Source organism: Labeo rohita, chromosome 3 (assembly GCF_022985175.1).
Source record: "Labeo rohita strain BAU-BD-2019 chromosome 3, IGBB_LRoh.1.0, whole genome shotgun sequence".
Classification (NCBI taxonomy): domain Eukaryota; kingdom Metazoa; phylum Chordata; class Actinopteri; order Cypriniformes; family Cyprinidae; genus Labeo; species Labeo rohita.
Window position 1 is genome coordinate 25676610 of NC_066871.1, and position 19127 is coordinate 25695736.

Genomic DNA, 19127 nt, shown 5'->3' on the forward strand with positions numbered 1-19127 from the left:
ATTTTTGATGGTACTGTATAATGGTGTCATGAGTGGTTACCAGGTCATTGCTATGCTATTGCTAAGGTGTTTTAAGTGTTTCTACTGTATTTCTCTATGGTTGGGTGTTTGGAGTGATTTTTAGGTGACTTTTTTTCGGTATCTGAGGGAGCGTTTGGACCCAGAAACAGTGATGAGTGACATATAATATTCCCATTCACAAGCACAAGAGTGTGGATTCTTGTGATGTTTTTATCAGCTGTTTGGAACCTCATTCTGACGGCACCCATTCAGGATCCATTGTTGGGCGAGCTATTCCTTTAACGTACAGTATCACACTGAAGGAAACTCCTGTCACCACTTAAAATGTCATGTCAATTTCCTGTGCTTTTTCTGTCCAGTCGGGCACTTAATATGAGTGTGCTGTGGACCTGGTTACGTAAAGGACTGTCTCTTGAAATATTTTCCTTGTGGACACACAGAAGCCTGTTTCCTGGGCTGTTGGTCTTGTTTAGGGTCAGAGGGAGAGCAGTCAGTGGGTATCTTAGTGTCTTTAGCCTCTTATAAACAGTAGCAGCATCCTCTTTTTGTTGTGCATGTGAATCTGGCACAAGTCTTAGCAAGTTTAAACAAGTAGTCCACTTAATTTACAACTGTAGTGTATGTGTGAGCATGTACCTCGCGTCTCTGGATCTCAAGGGGCCAAGGAAAGCTAATTTTCATCCAGCACTCCAGCCTCATTCTCTCTGTCTTGGTTTGTGTGCACAACCTATATCAGGCCCAGGATGCATCAGATGCACACAGCCTAACCCACTTACAGCTTAACCGGACTGCAGAGGGTGCTTATTCACGCACAGCTATGGTCTATAGGGTTAACTATTGTCAGGATTACTCTCTCTCTCTGTCTCTATTCTTGTTCAATCTTCTCCAATCAAATGCCCTTGTAAACTTTTATTACCCCTTATATGTCACCCTGGAAAGAGGTTAAGTTTGATGTTTTAATTACCAGAAGGTTACACTGAGAAAATGTTATTGCTCAGAGGTTGCACTATTATAGCTCAAGCCATTGCTGATACACATTAAGTATTAAAGAAATTCTGAATATATGTGAGAACAGAATTATTTAGCATATTTTGCATACATATAGAATAATGAAATACAATTATAATCACAGTTTAGCCAACAATTATTTTGCATAGATATAGATCAAATAAAAATAATAAAATAAAATTATAATAGTATTTAATAATTATATTTAGGATTAAAACAGTTATTTTGCATAGATAAATATTGACAAAATAAACACAATGAAATGAAATTATAACAATAATTTAGAATTAAAACCATAAGTTTGCATAGATTTATAGATATTGATAAAATAAGCATAATTAAAATTATAATTTGTGATTAAAATAATTATTCTGCACAGACAAATAAATATTAATAAAATGAGCATTATTAAATATGATTATAATTTATGATTAGATTTATGATTATAAGAATTATCTTGCATAGATATTGATCAAATAGATTCATAGATTATATTTACAATTATTAAAACAATTATTTTGTAAAAATTAGAATCATAATTTGTTATTATATTTATGATTAAAACAATTATTTTGCATAAATTGAATAAAATTACAATAATATTGTATAGATACACATAACAAAATAAGCATAATGAAATACAATTATTAATAGAATTAAAACAATAATTTTGCATAGATTTATAGATAGTGATAAAATAAGCACAATTAAAATTAGAATCATAATTTGTTATTATATTTATGATTAAAACAATTATTTTGCACAAACAAATAAATATTAATAAAACAAGCATTATTAAATATGATTATAATTTATGATTATAATTATTTTGCATAGATATTGATAACAAGAATAACTAAATCAAATTATATTTAGGATTATTTTGCATAGATAAATACTGACAAAATAAGCATAATGAAATAAAATTATAATCATAATTTATAATTTATAATCAAAACAGTTTTGCATAGATTTATAGATATTGATGAAATAAGCATAATTACAATTATATTCATAATTTGTGATTATATTTCTTATTAAAACAATTATTTTGCATAGACAAATAATTATTTATAAAATGAGCATTGTTAAATATGATTATAATTTATGATTATAACAATTATTTTGCATAGAAAGATATTGACAAAATAAGAATAATTCAATAAAATAATAATAAAATAAAATTATAATTTGATTAAAACAATTATTTTGCATAGATAGATAGAGAATGATTACAACTATAATTATAAATTATGATTGCATTTATGATTAACAATTATAGATATATAATAGATCATTTCTAATAGATAAAATATGCCTAATTAAAATTATCAGCATAATTTATGATTATATTTATGATTAAAATACAGATAGATATTGATAAAAAAAAGTTTAAGTAAATAAAAATATAATTCTAATTTATATATATAAAAAAGAATGAAATCCAGAATGAGACATCCATTTACTAGATATTTTTTATTTTCACTGCTTGAGGCAATTGACTTTCTTATCATTTGGCAAGTAGGGATTGCCTGCCAGCAGGACTTTGCCCAACTCTTTAGCCATTAGACGATTTATGTCACCATTGGCGGGTAGAGTGAGACTGGCACACAAACACCAGACATTATTTGCAAAGATTTAGGGCCAGAGCTCAAGCAGCTAAGCTGCAGTTTGCAAGACATTGGGTGGTTTCCAAGATCGCTAGTTTTTAGATTTCCAAAGCAATGTAATTTTCTAGAATGCTGCCAACGTGATGAAAGAAAATAGAATTCCACTTATTTAATCTTTGTCCTATAGCGTGACATGCATTGCTTCAGAACTCACTCAGCCCTGTGCCCTACAGTTCACTTCCTGTTTCTCTCAAAGCACTTCCTTTGCACTTGTTGATGAGTCAGAGTGCAGTTTCAGTGACCTTTACTATTAAAGTGTTTGCCTGTATGTATGTATGTTTGTGTAAAGTGTGATGGGGTGTGGTGGCTGATTTAGTGTGAAAAAGCAGGTCGGAGTTGTTCCTAGCACGGTTGTTTTATGTCAGAGCACTCACAAACGCAGAAAGCGCAATGCACCGCCTTCAAGCGTTAACAATAGCTTGTGAATTTACTGTGATTTCCAGATCGGTCTTGGAGAATAGAAGGAATAAATAGACATTTCCTCTTGGCCTTCTGGTTGCACACAAACATGCTCATAAGCATGCCTCCACAGCCACGCGAAGGACATACACGCCTCTACACACATGCTCGCAGATGCACACATCCGTTCCACTACATTCATGTTAACAAAAATAACACTTGAAACTCTGCTATAGCTGCTATGAGCTGTGCATGCATGTGCAACCCAAGCATTCTGCAACTTTTTGGTTTCCTAGGGAAAGATATTTTTACTCTCCACACAGAAATTTGAATGTTTGATTTATTTTTTTACCACAAAACCAGATTTCATTGGTCAATCACGGTGCTGATTGCCTACACAGCACTGAAACAAATACTAACCTCCAACCTGCACATCCTGAACAACACTGTTTGTGATCTGAACTGAATCCATACATTTTTGACAGGTGATTGGGTATACATGTATTGGATTTGCTTTTTAATGGTTTTGGGACAAAAATTGGGACGAATATTGGATTTGCACTGGTGGTTGATGTAAAAAAATCATACAGTATCAATACATCAAAACCTATTGCATTTTTTAAAACTATCTTATGCTTTTTATTATAATTTTCTGTTGTGCATTTTTTTTAAAAATAAGAAAATATGATTATACAACACATTGACTTTACTTTGAGCTGCATATATCAACATTTTTCAGGTACATGCTTGCCTCAGGAACATAAAAATCAAATGCTTTGGCTTCTCTTGAAACTACTTACATTGCCAGAGAAGAAATAAAACAACTAACTGGACAAAATGTTTTCTGAAATGTAAATATCTCTATATATTAACTTAAGCGAGATGCACGCTACCACTCAAAAGTTTGGGATCAGTAAGACTTGTTTTTTAAAGAAGTCTCTTAGACTCACCAAGACTGCATTTATTTAATCAAAAATACAGAAAAAAACACTAATTCTGCAAAATGGTATTACAATATATAATAAATTTTATACATATTCTAATAAACTTTAAATATAATTTATTCCTGTGATGCAAACCTGAATTTTCATCAGCTGTTACTCCAGTCTTATGTGTCACATGATCCTTCAGAAATCATTCTAATATACTAATTTATTATCAGTGCTGGAAACAGTTGTGTTGCTTAATATTTTTTTGGAACCTGTGATATTTTTTTCAGGATTCTTTGATGAATAAAATTTATTTAAAATAGAAATCTTTTAACCCCACTTTGAGTCAAATATGGACTAACCCAACATTTGGGTTAGTCCATATCTGACCCAAAGTTGAGTTAAAACAACCTAACATTTTTAAATTAAACCTATAAATCACTTTACTATTAAAATTTCATGAAGCATAGATAAAAAAAAAAACAGCTTATGCTTGGTTGCATTTCAACTGCACACATTCCTAAAGAAGAAAACGATTAATTTGTGAAAGTGTATTTAACACTCAGCCAGAATTCCTCTCGTTCCCTTGTGTGAATTTCAGCTGAGTATAGTAAAAACAGCTTTACTGCATTTACTAAATTGAAGTCAGCACAGCTGCCTGTCAGCACACAGACTCCCTCATTGGACTTCAATCCATTATTCCCCCCGCCTTAAATCCATTTCTCCGGGCTTTGCAGCTCGCCACGCCTCGCCTCGCCTCGTTTTTTCTCAATAGTTGTCAGAGCCTCGGGTCACTCACCAGTCGTCGTGAGGCATCTTCCACTCCCTTTCTTTCTCTCTCTCTGTCTCCCTGTCCTCCACCTTCTCAGGCTCCAGCATCCTTTTTGCAAAAGCTGAGAAACCCGTGGACCGCGAAGCCGTTCGTAAATTCGAGGTGGTTTGAAGCTCTGCATTAGTGAGGCAGGAAAACAAACGCCAAGTCCTTTCTCCTCAAAAGTTCTCGACTCAAACTCCGACCATGTCCGGCGAAGACGCACCTGCCCAGCAGCAAAACGCCGAGGAGCAGAAGCAGCAGCAGCAGGAGACCAAGACGCCCGCCGAGTCCCCAAAAACCGAGAGCAAACCAGACCCACCGCCCACCAGCGCGTCCACCGAGGCCGCCGCAGCAGCCGCCGCTGACGACACCCCAGCGCCCGCTGCCGAGAAAGCCCCAGAGGAGGACACGTTCAGCTACCGCGCTCTGGTGCTCACCGGCTACGGCGGGTATGATAAGGTGAAGCTCCAAGTGAAGAAAGGGAAGCCGGCTCTTAAGAGCGGCGAGGTGATGGTGCGCGTAAAAATGTGCGGGCTGAACTTCGCAGACCTGATGGCGAGACAGGGACTGTACGACCGGCTCCCGTCCCCGCCAGTAACCCCGGGCATGGAGTGCTCCGGGATCATCGAGGCTGTCGGTGAAGACGTGACTGACAGAAAAGTGAGTAAAGTCATCGCTTCGTTCATTTATACATGCATTCATTAATTCATATTCGCCCTACGGTGTTTATTTTATTGCTCGTACACAACCTGCGCACAAAACCTGTTATGAAAATGTTTCCCCATTGTTCATAATTATTTATACCTTTTAAATAAATGTCAGCTATTCAAACAGACAACTCATTCTCAAACTCTGTCACATCGCCACCGGAGACAAAAGAGGAGCGGGAGGGGCACCGATAGCCTCATTTCAGAATCACCGGAGCTCTTGTCGCGCTGACCCGAGCAATGGGCCGGAACGCTAAACGTTCACGGGAGAGCGAGCTTTGCTCGTGCAGGCGGCGAGTTGAACGCAACAAACTGTCTGATGATACTTTATATGCACAGTTATGCAAACGCTTCTCGCGTCGCGTTCTCTAATGCAAGCGTTTAGTTTTGTCGCGTCACATTGTGGATGCAACCACCGCCCCTCTTTCTCTCAGCGTTTGTGAAGTCGCACCTGAGACGCGCAGCATCCTCCTTCATTCCAGACGGTTCTAAAAAGTGGCGAAATTGTGCTTTCGATGGTTTTAATTCACTTTTAGCCATTTGTGCGAGCGATGCCGGTGTCAAGTGGGCAGAAAAAAAGGGCGAGGCACGCCCTTTGTCATCAGCCGAGCGCATTGTGACACCGACATACACTCTGACATCATTCATCAGTCTTGCCAGATTTTTTTCTTCTTCATCATTTTGGCCTCTTTAAACAATAATTGAAGTTTTTCTTCCCTTCATATAAACGTCAACGCCTATTTCTGTAGGCACGGCGCCAGCGCAATACAATTTCTTATTATTACCATATTTGATATAGTTGGCCAGCGGATATCTGTGTGGTTAAGCAGTATAAATAAATTCAAATCTCGAGTTACTTTCAGCCCTAATAAAGCTCAATAGAACACAGTGGAGTCTTAGTATGACGTGGACTAATTGACTTTCTATGCGCTCCATATGAACAAATCGATGAGTCATGCCTGGTGGTCGCTGCGCTGGTCTCCATGGCGACGTATCATGGCAACGCCATGCACCGGCTCTGTGTGAGAGTCGCTTGAAAGGATTTGATATTTGTGTTACCGGGAATAAACATGTTTAATGAGAACCAGTCGAGGTAAGATGTTCAAGAGTTGTGTGAATTGCAGATTAAAGCCTGAGCGCGTGTTAACACGAGTGAGTGAAAGAAAGAGGGAGCGAGCACTAGGCGTTGGCTGGTGGGTGATGCGGAGGAGGAAGATAATGGTTCAGCCCTTCCTCAGCCTCCTCTGTCACCGATATTGAATTTAAAGGTCACCGTCCAGCCTATCTCTCTCTTTCTCTTTCTCTCTCGCTCTCGCTGTATTACCATGTCAGCAAGCAAACAATTGCTGCTTCTCACATTCAGAGACCTGATAGTGCTTGGCAAAGCTGACATTGTTTGGTGAGCATGTGAGGTGAGGAATCTGCTGATTGTGGCGTCCGGAAAATGACTCGTTCTTGGAGGAGGACATTATATGCATCTCGTACACCCTCACGAGCGCTGTAGAGGTGGCTGTTAAAGGCCGTGACATCCTCTCACATGACCCGACAGATGTTATTCCTAAACTGCTCTCTTGTGCCCACTCTCTGTCTATATTAGCATTTTTGCCATGAATAATTCATGTAACTTGTTGCTTATGCGCACACACAATATTTATCAGAGTTCTGCTGCGAGGATCAGATGCATCTGTTCACAATTATCTTCCTCTGGACCACATTGTCAGCCTGGAATTTCCTCTCTCTCGCTCTCTCGCTTTCCCTCCCTCTGTGTGTGTGTGTGTGTGTGTGTGTGTGTGTGTGTGTGATTTGACAGGTCGATGATAAACAGCGATGCAGTGAATATCAGTAAGTGAACAGCAGGGACACGCGCCGCTGTGGCCCAGTCTGATGGTGCTGTGTAACATTTAGGTTTTTGACATGGAAATCTGATGTGGTTTCAAGCGCTCGCATTTAAGAGCAGTTTAACTGCGCCATAAAGGAAGAGTTATGGCTTTGAGTCGTAGGCTGAGATTTGTTCAGATAGTGGTACTATAAGAACGATCAACATGTTAGAGCTGCATCGATGTGGAAAAATAATTAAAAAAAACTAAGCTGTAATGTCACAATACAACGAGAGAGGTAACAGTGTATCACAATGTGTCGAGAGTGGTCACAGAAGTGGAAACAGTAATGGTGCTCTGATGGAAGTATGACCTAATTTGACAATTGTAGGGTATAAACAACGCAGGATGAGGATAAAATGACTCTCTAAGCCCCGTTTCATCAAGTGTAGCGTAAAAACAAGCAGTAATAAATGGATAAACTTGACAAGTCGATCTGTGACTGCAGTACGTTGCTGTCTATTTTAAGTATTTTAGCTTTTTAACATTATTTAACAGTATTTTTTTAAACATTTAGTAGTTTCACAGCTTTAAAATTATTAAAATATCTTTTAGGCTTGTACATAAGAAAAAAAGGCTTCAGAATAAATAAGGCATACATACAGTATCATATTTGTGTGAAAGTTATGGCAATATTAATATATAATAAGGACATTATATATCATAAGCCTTGAACCTGTCACCATTTTTGACAACTTTTTCCCTTCTCTAGTTCATTTTAAATTTTGCCGGATTATGAATATAAAATAAAATATAAATATAAAATATAGAAAGAATATAAAAAGGCATGTTAAAATAAAATAAAATAAAATAATAAAATAAAATGCATTAAATGAAATAAGATTTAAAAAATAAAGAAAAAAAAAAAAAAAAACACTAAATGAGGGGAAAATTATTAATATTCTGTGTAATTTCTCAATATGAGGTTATTAAGCTACATGCATACTAATTGTAAAATAATCATGCTATTTATAAATAAAACCATTTAAAATAACTAGTAAAGCATGTACACGTCACAGGACATGATAACTTTCCGAAAGTTTTTCTGATAAGCACAATAAAATAATCATTGTTTTATTGTTTTTTGCAAAATAACCATTTAACTCTTGGTGGTTATGACTTATCATTTTTTTTTATTACTTAATATTTTAATAATAGTTTTTAATATAATATTTTAATAATCATTTAAGATATATTAGAAATATTTAGTAATTAGTTTCTCCGTAATTAGTTACCATTTCAGAGATGCTTTCATTTTAAAGGATTAGTTCACTTCCAAAATTAAAATTTCCTGATTATTTACACACCACTATGTCATCCAAAATGCTTATGTCTGTCTTACTTCAGTTAAAAAAAACATTAAGGTTTTTAAGAAAAAAATTCCAGGATTTTTCTCCATATAGTGGACTTTAATGGGGTCCAAATTGCAGTTTCAATGCAGCTTCAAAGGGCTCTACACGATCCCAGCCAAGAGTCTTACCTAGCAAATGATTGGGTCATTTTCTAAGAAAGTAAAAATGTATATACTTTTTAACCACAAATGCTCATCTTGCACTAGCTTGACTTCATGCATTACGTCAGCGTTTACAATGCGAACGTGCAAAGAAAGTCAAACGGCCTTTACAAAAAAAGGTGAAACAACGAAGTCTGACAATTTTGAAGTTGGAGGAGAAAAGGAGATTGAGTTTTTCTAATGCAAGATGAGCATTTGTGGTTAAAAATATATAAATTTGTATTTGTAAATGACCGATCGTTTCTATAGATAAGACACTTATTTCTCGGCTGGGATTGTGTAGAGCTCTTTGAAGCTGCATTGAAACTGCAATTTGGACCTTTAACCTGCTGATCCCCATTAAAGTCCGCTATATGGACTCCGGAAATGTTTTCCTCAAAAAAATGTAATTTCTTTTTGATTGAAGAAAGAAAGACATAAACATATTGGATGGCATGTGGGTGAGTAAAATATCAGGAAGTTTTTATTCTGGAGTAAACTAATCATTTAAAGCAGCAGTGTATTTTTGCATGGACTGCGCCCCACCTGGCGCATGCGTGGGTTAAGCGTTTTGCTCAAAGGCACAGAGGTGATAAAGCAGGATTGTGATCTCAATATCTCTCCACCCCACGTGGGATTTTGAGCCTCCATTCTTTGTGTGAGCAGCCCAGAGCCTCAACCGCAGGGCTACTGCCGCCACATACAAAACAAACAAACAGATAAAATAGACAAAATCAGTGCTGGGAGACAGCAAAGCTTTATAGAGCAGAATCCCGCTCATTTCCACAGCAACAAGATTAGAAGTTCACCGACAGATGTATTGCGTGAGCCAAATGCATTAGAGAGAGCCACTTTACCCTTCAAAGTCTGTGTGTGTGCATGTGTGTTCGAGTGAGTACGTGCATGCATACAGGGCAGGAAGAGACTGGAGAGACATGGGAGAGGATCACAGCCAGTGACAGACATCTCACAAGACCTTCAGCTGGCCTTGAGCTTTGCAATCTCAGCTGAACAGTGTGTTTATTTAGTGCAAGCACAGAATACAAAGTATGATAAGTTTGTGACACAAGTGTGACTGTTTTGCAAGGCTGACGAAGAGAGAGAGAGAGAGAGAAAAGGAGAGGGAAGAGGGCTGATTTCCCCGTATGGTGAGTCATGATCACAGTTCCTGGCTGAGACTTAAATGTCCATTGATCTGTGATGTGCAGAAAGTCCAATTAAAGAAGAAAGAAGAAGAGGATTGGCAGAACACAAGACTGAGATGTGGAAGACGAGAAAAGAGAGACAGGAAAGACTGCAAACCGTGAGGAGAGATGAACTGGGGCACAGACGTATCGGCTTGGGAGTAGTCCTGCTCTCTAATTGGACAGTATAGACAAAGATGCCCATGCGTCCCTTGGGCCTATTAGACTATGTAAGTTTCTTCCTGTCTGTGAGGGAAGCGCTGGGTATATTAGTGTTTGCGTCACACAGAAAAGCTTGTGTGTGTGTGTGTGTGTGTGGTTCCTGAAGCTCAGTTGAACATTTGTTCCAAGATTGTGTGTCCTCAGAAGGAGAATTAAAGAGAGAGGTGGTTTTCTGGCCATGTTTGTTTGTGTGTGTGTGTGTTGTCTTTTCTGAAGCTCATTGAGGCTGAAGGATCTGCCTGCCCCCCGATGAGAGGAACTGATCTTTTAGAAATAAAGAAAGACTGAGATACAGGGGGAGATGGGAGATGAAAAGAAGTGATAGACGGAGAAAGAGTGGTGGAGGAAGTCGGATGTTTATGATGCTAGTGATTGAGGAAATTCACAAGCGGAGGACAGGACAGTGTTTGAGTGTTTTTGTGGACGTTACAAAGGTCGGATCAGTCAGTGTCAGTGCTTTTATTAATTCTGAAAACAGCTTAAAGGTGAAGTGTGCCATTTGTTGGTGCTAGCGACATCAGACAGAGTCGCAATCTGCTCATTTGAGCGGTTTGACTGGGTTGGATATAACAGTATTAGACTCTGCAAGGTTTAATAGTGGTACTTGATATTGCTCATACTGAATTTGAAGGGATAGATCACCAAAAAATAGAGTTCAGAAGTTCCTTCCCATCCAGTCCTGATAGGTAATGGTGAACAAACTCGACTTGCTGTCCTTAATGGAGACTAGAACCCGAGGCTCGGCTTGAGCACCGAGTCCAACCCCCCAACATTGCGGTACTACCTAGAGGGAGAATAATAGAAATAGAGGAGGAGAAAGGGAGGGAATCCAGAAGAATTGACATTCATACATTCAGAACTTCATACTGTGTCATTTACTTATCTTCTGTGGAACTGAAAGATATTTTGAAGAATGTTTAACCACACAGTGAGGGTCAGTGGGGTCCATTGAATGAAGGCAGGTCTGAATGCATGCTTGCATTTGATTGTAAGAAAGAGAAACAAATCGGTCCTTTCACCGAAAGGTCAAGTTATGAAATTTCGACTCAAGGGATAGTTTACCCAAAAATGAAAATTCTGTTGTTAATTACTCACCCTTAAGTTGTTCCAAACCTGTAAGACCTTCGTTCATCTTTGGAACACAAATTAAGATATTTTTAATGAAATTCAGGACTGCCACGATACCACTGATATGTCACAAGGACTATTTTAAAGGGGTCATTGGATGCCTATTTTCCACAGGAAAATACAATTGATATGCTTTTTAACCTCAAATACTCATCTTGTCTAGCTCTGCATACTCTGTGCACTCCGGTTTAATACAGTTAGGGTGTGTTGGAAGAACTCCCATCTCATTTTCTCCTCCAATGTCAAAATCCAGTGGCCCAGTGTTTACAAAGTGAACATGCAAAGAAGATCAAATGCCCTTTACAAAAAAAGGTAAAACAGATGTAGGATGATTCTGAAGTTGGAGGAGAAAATGAGATGGGAGTTATACAACATACCCTAACTGTCTTGAACTGGAGTGCCGGAGTACATATGCGCTTCGCAGAGCTAGAGAAGACAAACATTTTTGGTTCAAATGTGTATAAATATTAAATTAAAATAAAAACTGCATTTTAACCTTCAATCCGTTGAGCACCACCGAAGTCCACAATATGGAGAAAAATCCTGGAATATGTTCCTCAACTTAATTTCTTTACAACTGAAGAAAGAAAGATATGAATATCTTGGATGACATTGGGGTGAATAAATTATCAGGAATTATTTATTCTGGAATTGGAGTAATCCTTTGAAAAGTCCATAACATACTTTAGTTTATTTTTTTATGGTAGTGTAAAACAACACCCTTTTTACCTCGTCAAAAACAGCTCTGTTCACAGCAACCCCGTTTCGGTGCATGTCCCTTTAAATGCTAATGAGCTATGCTCACCCCGCCCCTCTCTACCATGGGATGACGAGCCGGTCTCTGAGACCGTTTACTTTAGCCGCATTTAACCGCAGAACTTGCTAACTAGCACATTTATTAGGAAAGGTGTTTTGCAAAGATTCATTAAAATACCCTTGTACTCACGTCCTCTGTAGGTGAAGCTGGATCACAAATGATTCGTGACGCATTTTGGTAGATCGGGGTCGCATTCCCTTTAAAAACAAAAATAATCCAAGAAGTAAATGACGACTGTTATGTTCATTATCACATCCAACAACAATGCACCTCAATTGCACCTTGGCCTGTGTGATGTCATACAGCTAAGAATCTGAGAAAACAGCTTGATCTGAGAACAGGGTTATTTATGGGGGTTTAAAAAAAAAACACTGGGTGGATTTCTATCATCATAGGGTGGTTGTGTACACACACTGTCAACACACATTTCAAGCTCAGTTTGAAAAAAAAATTGACATGCATTAAAAATAGTGAATTTCCATTTCACAAAATGCTAGATTGCAAAATGTCAGAGATTGTAGGTTCAACTATACAACAAACCACTGTAGCTCAGTGGTTTCAACTGCACAAGCACACTAATGGTGGCTCAGAGTTTTGTGCTACAAATGTGTGTGTGTGTTTGCATTCCTTCTATCTCCTCATTCCAAAGGAAGTAGTGGAAGTCTACTCAATGAGTTTTCCTGTATCTGTGTGTGTGTGAGTGTGGGTCGCCAAGGTAATTGAAGGATTTTCAGTTACAACTGATATTATCAAACGACTCTAAGTGGAGCACGTTTATCCGCTCCAAGATAAAGATTAGCAAAACAGTCCATCTGGCCAACAGTACCGGTTCAAATATTTCGTTGAGGTATGCTAACTGTCTTGAAGGGTAATGACAACAAAACATACACAAGAGATCTGTGCAGCTGGGTGATTGTCTTGCCAAAAACCAGATTTTTTATTATTTTTTTTAAACTCCAACGCTACACAAAACAGCAAATGAACAAATAACCCTACAGATCCAATGAGCATTATCACATCTTCTCGAATGCGTTCTTAATGTTTTTTTGACGTATACTCAAAATTGTTGCAGCGCTGCTGTGGTAACTGTGGCGTAAAACACTGAAAGGCATATTGTTGCTGAAACATTCCAGGGCTGTTTTCCAATGTTCCTTGAATGTTTCTTTCTCTTTTCTTGTCTGTAGGTTGGTGATAAGGTCCTGGTTCTGAACCGGAGCGGTATGTGGCAGGAAGTAGTAGTGGTGGCCACCACACACACCTTCCTGATGCCTGAGGGCATGAGCTTTGAGGAGGCAGCGGCACTTCCTGTTAATTACATCACCGCCTACTTGATGCTCTTCGACTTTGGGCACCTGCGTCCCAACCAGAGCGTACTCATCCATATGGCTGCAGGTAAGCGAGAGTGCGTGTGCGCACTGTGGAGATTATGCAAATGTATAACAGCCTTCATAACAGGGATTACATGCAGCCTAATGCAGTTATTTTTTCATGTGCTGCAACACAAAGCACACATCCAATCGTGTGCAGGTGTGCGTAAGTGTTTGTGTATACAGTTCTTGCAGCTGGCCGAAAGGGAGCCCTGGGGCTTTTTACGACGGTGAGGGAGTACAGCAGCGGGTTACAGTTACTTACGCGCTCCCGTCGTCGTTCGTGGGAGTGGATCAGCGAGTCCCTCATGGCTGTTAACTATTTCCAAGTGTCATCCCTAAGGGATTTTTTACTCTCTGTGCAGGTGTACGTATGTGTGGGGGTGTGTTGGGAATCCATGCTCTCTAAATAATGAACTTTGGGAGACACTGTAAGTGCAGGTGCAGGATTGAATAGTTTATTAGTTCTCAATGGGATGTGCCTGTAGGTGTCAAACAAATCTCTTATCGATAAATTCATACGAGCGAGTCCCTTGGCAGCCGTTTAGTTTATAAATGTTTAGACAATGTTCTGTTTGCAGTGAAGCTTGCACTCTGTGTGTACTGGAAAACAGTGACAGATTTTAGGATGATAGTTATTTGGTGAGACTGTGATTACTCAATTATTCATTTAATTATGCAACATTTAAAGTGATTACGGGTTTGCTGGGTGGAATAGAACGGCGTATGTGTGCTTGTAGAATGTGTGTGTATTGATAATTCAGTCCGTGAGTGTGAGTTGTTGGGTTTTTTAATATGTGCATTTTTATCCATAAGGGTCACTTTTGTTATTTAATAACCAAAATGAGAAAAAAAGTTCAGGCTAATAAACTAAGTGACTAAGTGAACTAAGTGATATCACATCTGCCTGTGAGAGAGAATGTCAGGGAAACTAGTGGAACGAGACTGAGGGGAGTAACTAGATGCATCAAAATTGCTGATAAAATCTGCAAACTTTGAATAAACTACTCTGGTATGATACGCCCTCCACATACTCCAGAAATACCAGTGTTAAAAATGCCAACATTACGATGAAAGTACTAGACAGCCTTCTCCTGCCTGAGAGCACTGCAGTTAAAGCAAGTGTTTTAAAAATTAAAAAATGGCAAATGTTCAAAATTAAATATTAGATTTGGTATTATCGTTTTTTTTAATGCATAGCTTACGGTGAATCTCATTAGCTTGTTCATCTTTTGTAAGACAACTGTTAAAGTGTCTTTATAAGTAATTAGAGCCAAGCGCCCATAGTCACAGCGCCAGCTACTGGTAAAAAAAAAACAACAAAAAAAAAAAGACAAATTCACAAAATTGTTTTATCTTACAACTTCTGGCTTAAAGGATTAGCTTACTCCTGAATTAAAGTTTCCTGATGATTTACTCACCCCAAGATGTCATCCAAGATGTTCATGTTTTTCTTTCTTCATTCAAAAAGAAAATAAGGTTTTTGAGAAAAACATTCCAGGATTTTTCTCCATATAGTGGACTTCAATGGGATCAATGGGTTGAAGGTCCAACTTGCAGTTTCAATGCAGCTTCAAAAGGCTCTACACGATCCCAGCCAAGAAATAAGGGTCTTATTTAGTGAAACGATTAGTCAACTTATTAAAAAAAAAAAAAAAAAAAATAGTACTTTTTAAACACAAATGCTCATCTTGCACTAGCTCTATGATGCACATCTACGACTTCACACATTATGTAATCATGTTGGAAAGGTCACGTGTGGTTAGTTATTCATCTGTGTACTTTGGTTCAAAAAGGTAGGGTAGGGCTAAAATCTGTAAAATCTGTCATTTGGACCTTCAACCCGTTGATCCCTATTGAAGTCCACTATATGGAGAAAAGTCCTGGAATGTTTTCCTCAGAAACCCTTATTTCTTTTCAACTGAAGAAAGAAAGACATGAACATCTTGGATGACATGGGGGTGTGTAGATCTTTTAACTAGCACGTTAGACATAGAAACAAAACTTTGTGAGCATTAGAGACACCATATTCTGATCACATCTGAGTAGTTTATACACAGCGCCACCTAGTGATCGGTTTCATTGCTCTTTCAAAAATCAAATATCAATTTAAATATTGTACAAATCTAATTATTTCATTGTTTTTCTGATAAAAATTAATTTAAATTGAGCCCTGAAAAGGGCTTTCATTAGTATAAGCCCATTTTTAGAATGCCTTTTTTCTTTTATCCAGTTTCAAAGTGATGAAATAGTCTGGTGGAGGTATTACAGTATTTTGTATGCAGCACTTTTGCATTAGCTGATTAACTGTCCTGAGAAGTGCCTAGAGGACTTCTGTCTTACTGCATGGAAAGTCAGGCGCACCATTAAAAAAATGTGAGTTTCCATGTCTCATTAGTTTCTATGCACTCATGGTGAACAAATGTTACTCTCTTTAGTGGTATGCTCTTGTATAATCGCTGATCTCTTAAAATACTCATTCAGTATATGCAATGATGATATACCATTTTAAAAACAGTGAGCATGAAAAAAAAACAGAGCATATTTACGTAAACCTTACATAAAACCATTCTTGAATGAATTGCGGCATTCAATTTAGTGGGACAATTTACGTAAGAATGGATTTGCGAATTATATACACAGGAATCAATTCTGCTTGTGTTTCATGAATGAGGCCCAATTATTACACTGAGGTATTCTTATATTCTCTCTCTGGGGTTTGATGTGTATCTGATATCCCTTGTCGCTGTGAATACTGGTGGACATATGCATCAGACAGTGTGGGTGTGGGTGAAGCTTTGGCTCGGGGTGGAAGGAAACGCTCTCGTCCAACTGGAGTGTTGCAGAAACCAGAATTCTCATACAATCTCGAAAGCATCTCCTTGAAATGCCACCACACCCTAAAAGAGACAAGAGGGAATGTTTTAAGACAAAACTTAGTAGTAGTCACAAATATTTGCAGAGAAATCAAACCAAAACCCCCATAATAAATAGAGGTCTCTGGTCTGTCATTTCTGAAGTGGGGGCGTCAATCACAGATGAGTAGTCTGTAGTTATGTAGCACGTCATGTTTCTCATAATTATAACCATCATTCTTTGTTTCAGCTTGTATGTTTTCTTGTTTTTGAGATTGGTTGCGTGTGTGTGTGTGTGTGTGTGTGAATGCTAAAGTGTGTGTGCGTGTGTGTGTGCGCTCAGGAAGCCTTGGTATCTCAGTGCACAGGATGTTTTTTGAATTCGCTGTAAAAATGGAAATGTGTTTCCTTTGAGTTTCACTGAGCATGAGGAAGCGCACTGCACCTTCATATGGAGCATGATGCATGATTTTAAGTAAATACTGATGTATTTTCTTTAAAATCTGTGGAAAGCATATGTTTTGTCACACCACAGAAAAATGTGTTATTAACCACCCAGCCAAATTTGAATAATAGAAATGCCAAAGTTAATAAAATAATTATCAAAATTGAAAAAAAGCAGTATTCTCTGTTCTCTGCTGGGGGCGTCACCTGTCGATGCAGAAACCACACCCACTAGTGGAAAAGCTGCCGCCTTTTCAACTGTCAAATACAAATAAATTTAAATAAGAGACAGAGCTGTTTCGTAATATTTTACAGCCAGGTAATATGCATTTACGTGATGAAGGCGTAGCTAGCTAGCATACTGTAGGCTGTATTCACGAGCATTAATGACAGTAACGATTGAGCAGGCAACCACTGATGCTAATGTGCTCAACTCCGGTCTTCGGGGCCCACTGCTCTGCACATTTTGTATGTTTCTGAATCTGACGCATCCAGTTCAGTTCATGGATCTTTGTCCTGATGAGCTGATGATCTGAATCAGGTGTGGTAAATGAGGGAGACATACAAAATGTGCAGAGCAGTGGGCCCCGAAGACTGGAGTTGAGAACCACTGCTCTAGTTATTATAGTGTTAGGGGAGGGCCCATGCAAGATTTCAAACCCCACCCAAAAAATCCCAAACAAAAATGGTGAAAAACAGTTTTAAATGGTCTAACTCCACAATTCAGTAATAAATAGTTCTGTGTTTGTAATGTGTTTTCAGCAATACATTTCTAACATTTATAGTGTGTTTAGAAACAGTTTTCTAAATTGCCTTTACGTGGACTTTAAAGCAATAATTTACCTCAAAATGAAAATTGTTCTTAGTTATGAGTTGATGCTTGTCACTCTTTTCCATTCAGCAACAGTGCAAGGGAACTAAAGCTGTCTAGTCTGGCTTTAAAGCTGCGTAAAAGTGTCTGATCACAAATAGACAGGTGTAAACGGGGTCCTAAATGTTTTGGGATTGGATCAATCAAAGGTATTTGAAAGTGTGAATGACTACAGTGCATTTGTAGTGTAAACGTTAATCCATCCTGATGAGTCCCGCATGAGAGTGGAGAGCCGCCTACTTGTTATAATAGTTTGTTGTATCTGGAAAACCTTAAAGGATGTCAATGGGCGCTTTGCTTGTAAAATAAAACAAACATTACACTCAAACCAAAAACAGCATTCCAGGATTACAACATCCAGGAAGAGCAGTCGCCATCTGCTATTGTTTATGAAATTGATTTCCAAAGATCTTTTATAGTCCCCTTCTGTGTATGTTTTTTTTTCTTTTTTTTTTGTCATTTTGTCATTTATTCACTCTGTAGTAGTTTCAAACCTGTATGACTTTGGTTTCTTCTGTGAAACACAAAAGATGTTTTGAAGAATGTTCACTCTGCTCTCTTCCATACAGTGAAAGCAGGCAGTGTCCTTTGGCTGTCAAAGTAGTCTATATGACTTATGTGTTATATTCTTCTAGCCTTCTAAAGCCATGCAATAGCTTTTTGTGAAAAAAAGATACAAATTTGAGTTGTTTGTTGGAATTCTTTCCCTAACCACAGCATTATTGAAGGATTAGTTCACTTCCAGAATTAAGATCTCCTGATAATTGACTCAGCCCCACGTCATCCAAGATGCTCATGTCTGTCTTTCTTCAGTTACAAAAGAAGGTTTTTGAGAAAAACATTTCAGGATTTTTCTCCATATAGTGGACTTCACTAGGGATCAACAGGTTGAAGGTCTAAATCACAGTTTCAGTGCAGCTTCAAAGAGCTCTACATGATCCCAGCCGAGAATTAAGGGTCTTATCTAGCAAAATGATCGGCCATTTTCCAAAAAAAAAAAACAACAACAAAAAAAACTTATAGGGTACATCAGGGCTAAAGGCACACCCTAAGAAAAAAGGCTCACCAGCATGGGGTAAAAGGCACACAGTATTGATACTAATACTTTAAGCATTGGAGGAGATCCCATAGTAATTTAAAATAGATTTACAGTAGTAACAACAAATGATATTTTATTATATGATATGATTAATAGCATGTTTTTAAATATAATGGTTTCATTCGAAACATGGTGATTATTTCTAAGATGGACGGACACCCAATATAATATATGATATTTACCATCTGAATCTAACCATGTCATGTCAACAAATGGAAAAGTC

At 38.0% G+C, this 19127-nt stretch overlaps 1 protein-coding gene across 1 annotated transcript in view; it reads left to right on the top strand.

Moving 5' to 3' along the window:
- The first annotated feature begins 4770 nt into the window (after positions 1-4770).
- The window catches only part of vat1 (vesicle amine transport 1), a 33818-nt gene continuing 19461 nt past the window's right edge, over positions 4771-19127 (top strand). Inside the window, exons 1-2 of the mRNA XM_051102153.1 lie at positions 4771-5501; positions 13453-13660. Coding sequence (XP_050958110.1) covers positions 5046-5501; positions 13453-13660 — 664 coding nt within the window. The 5' untranslated portion in view covers positions 4771-5045. The remainder of the gene's footprint in view (positions 5502-13452; positions 13661-19127) is intronic.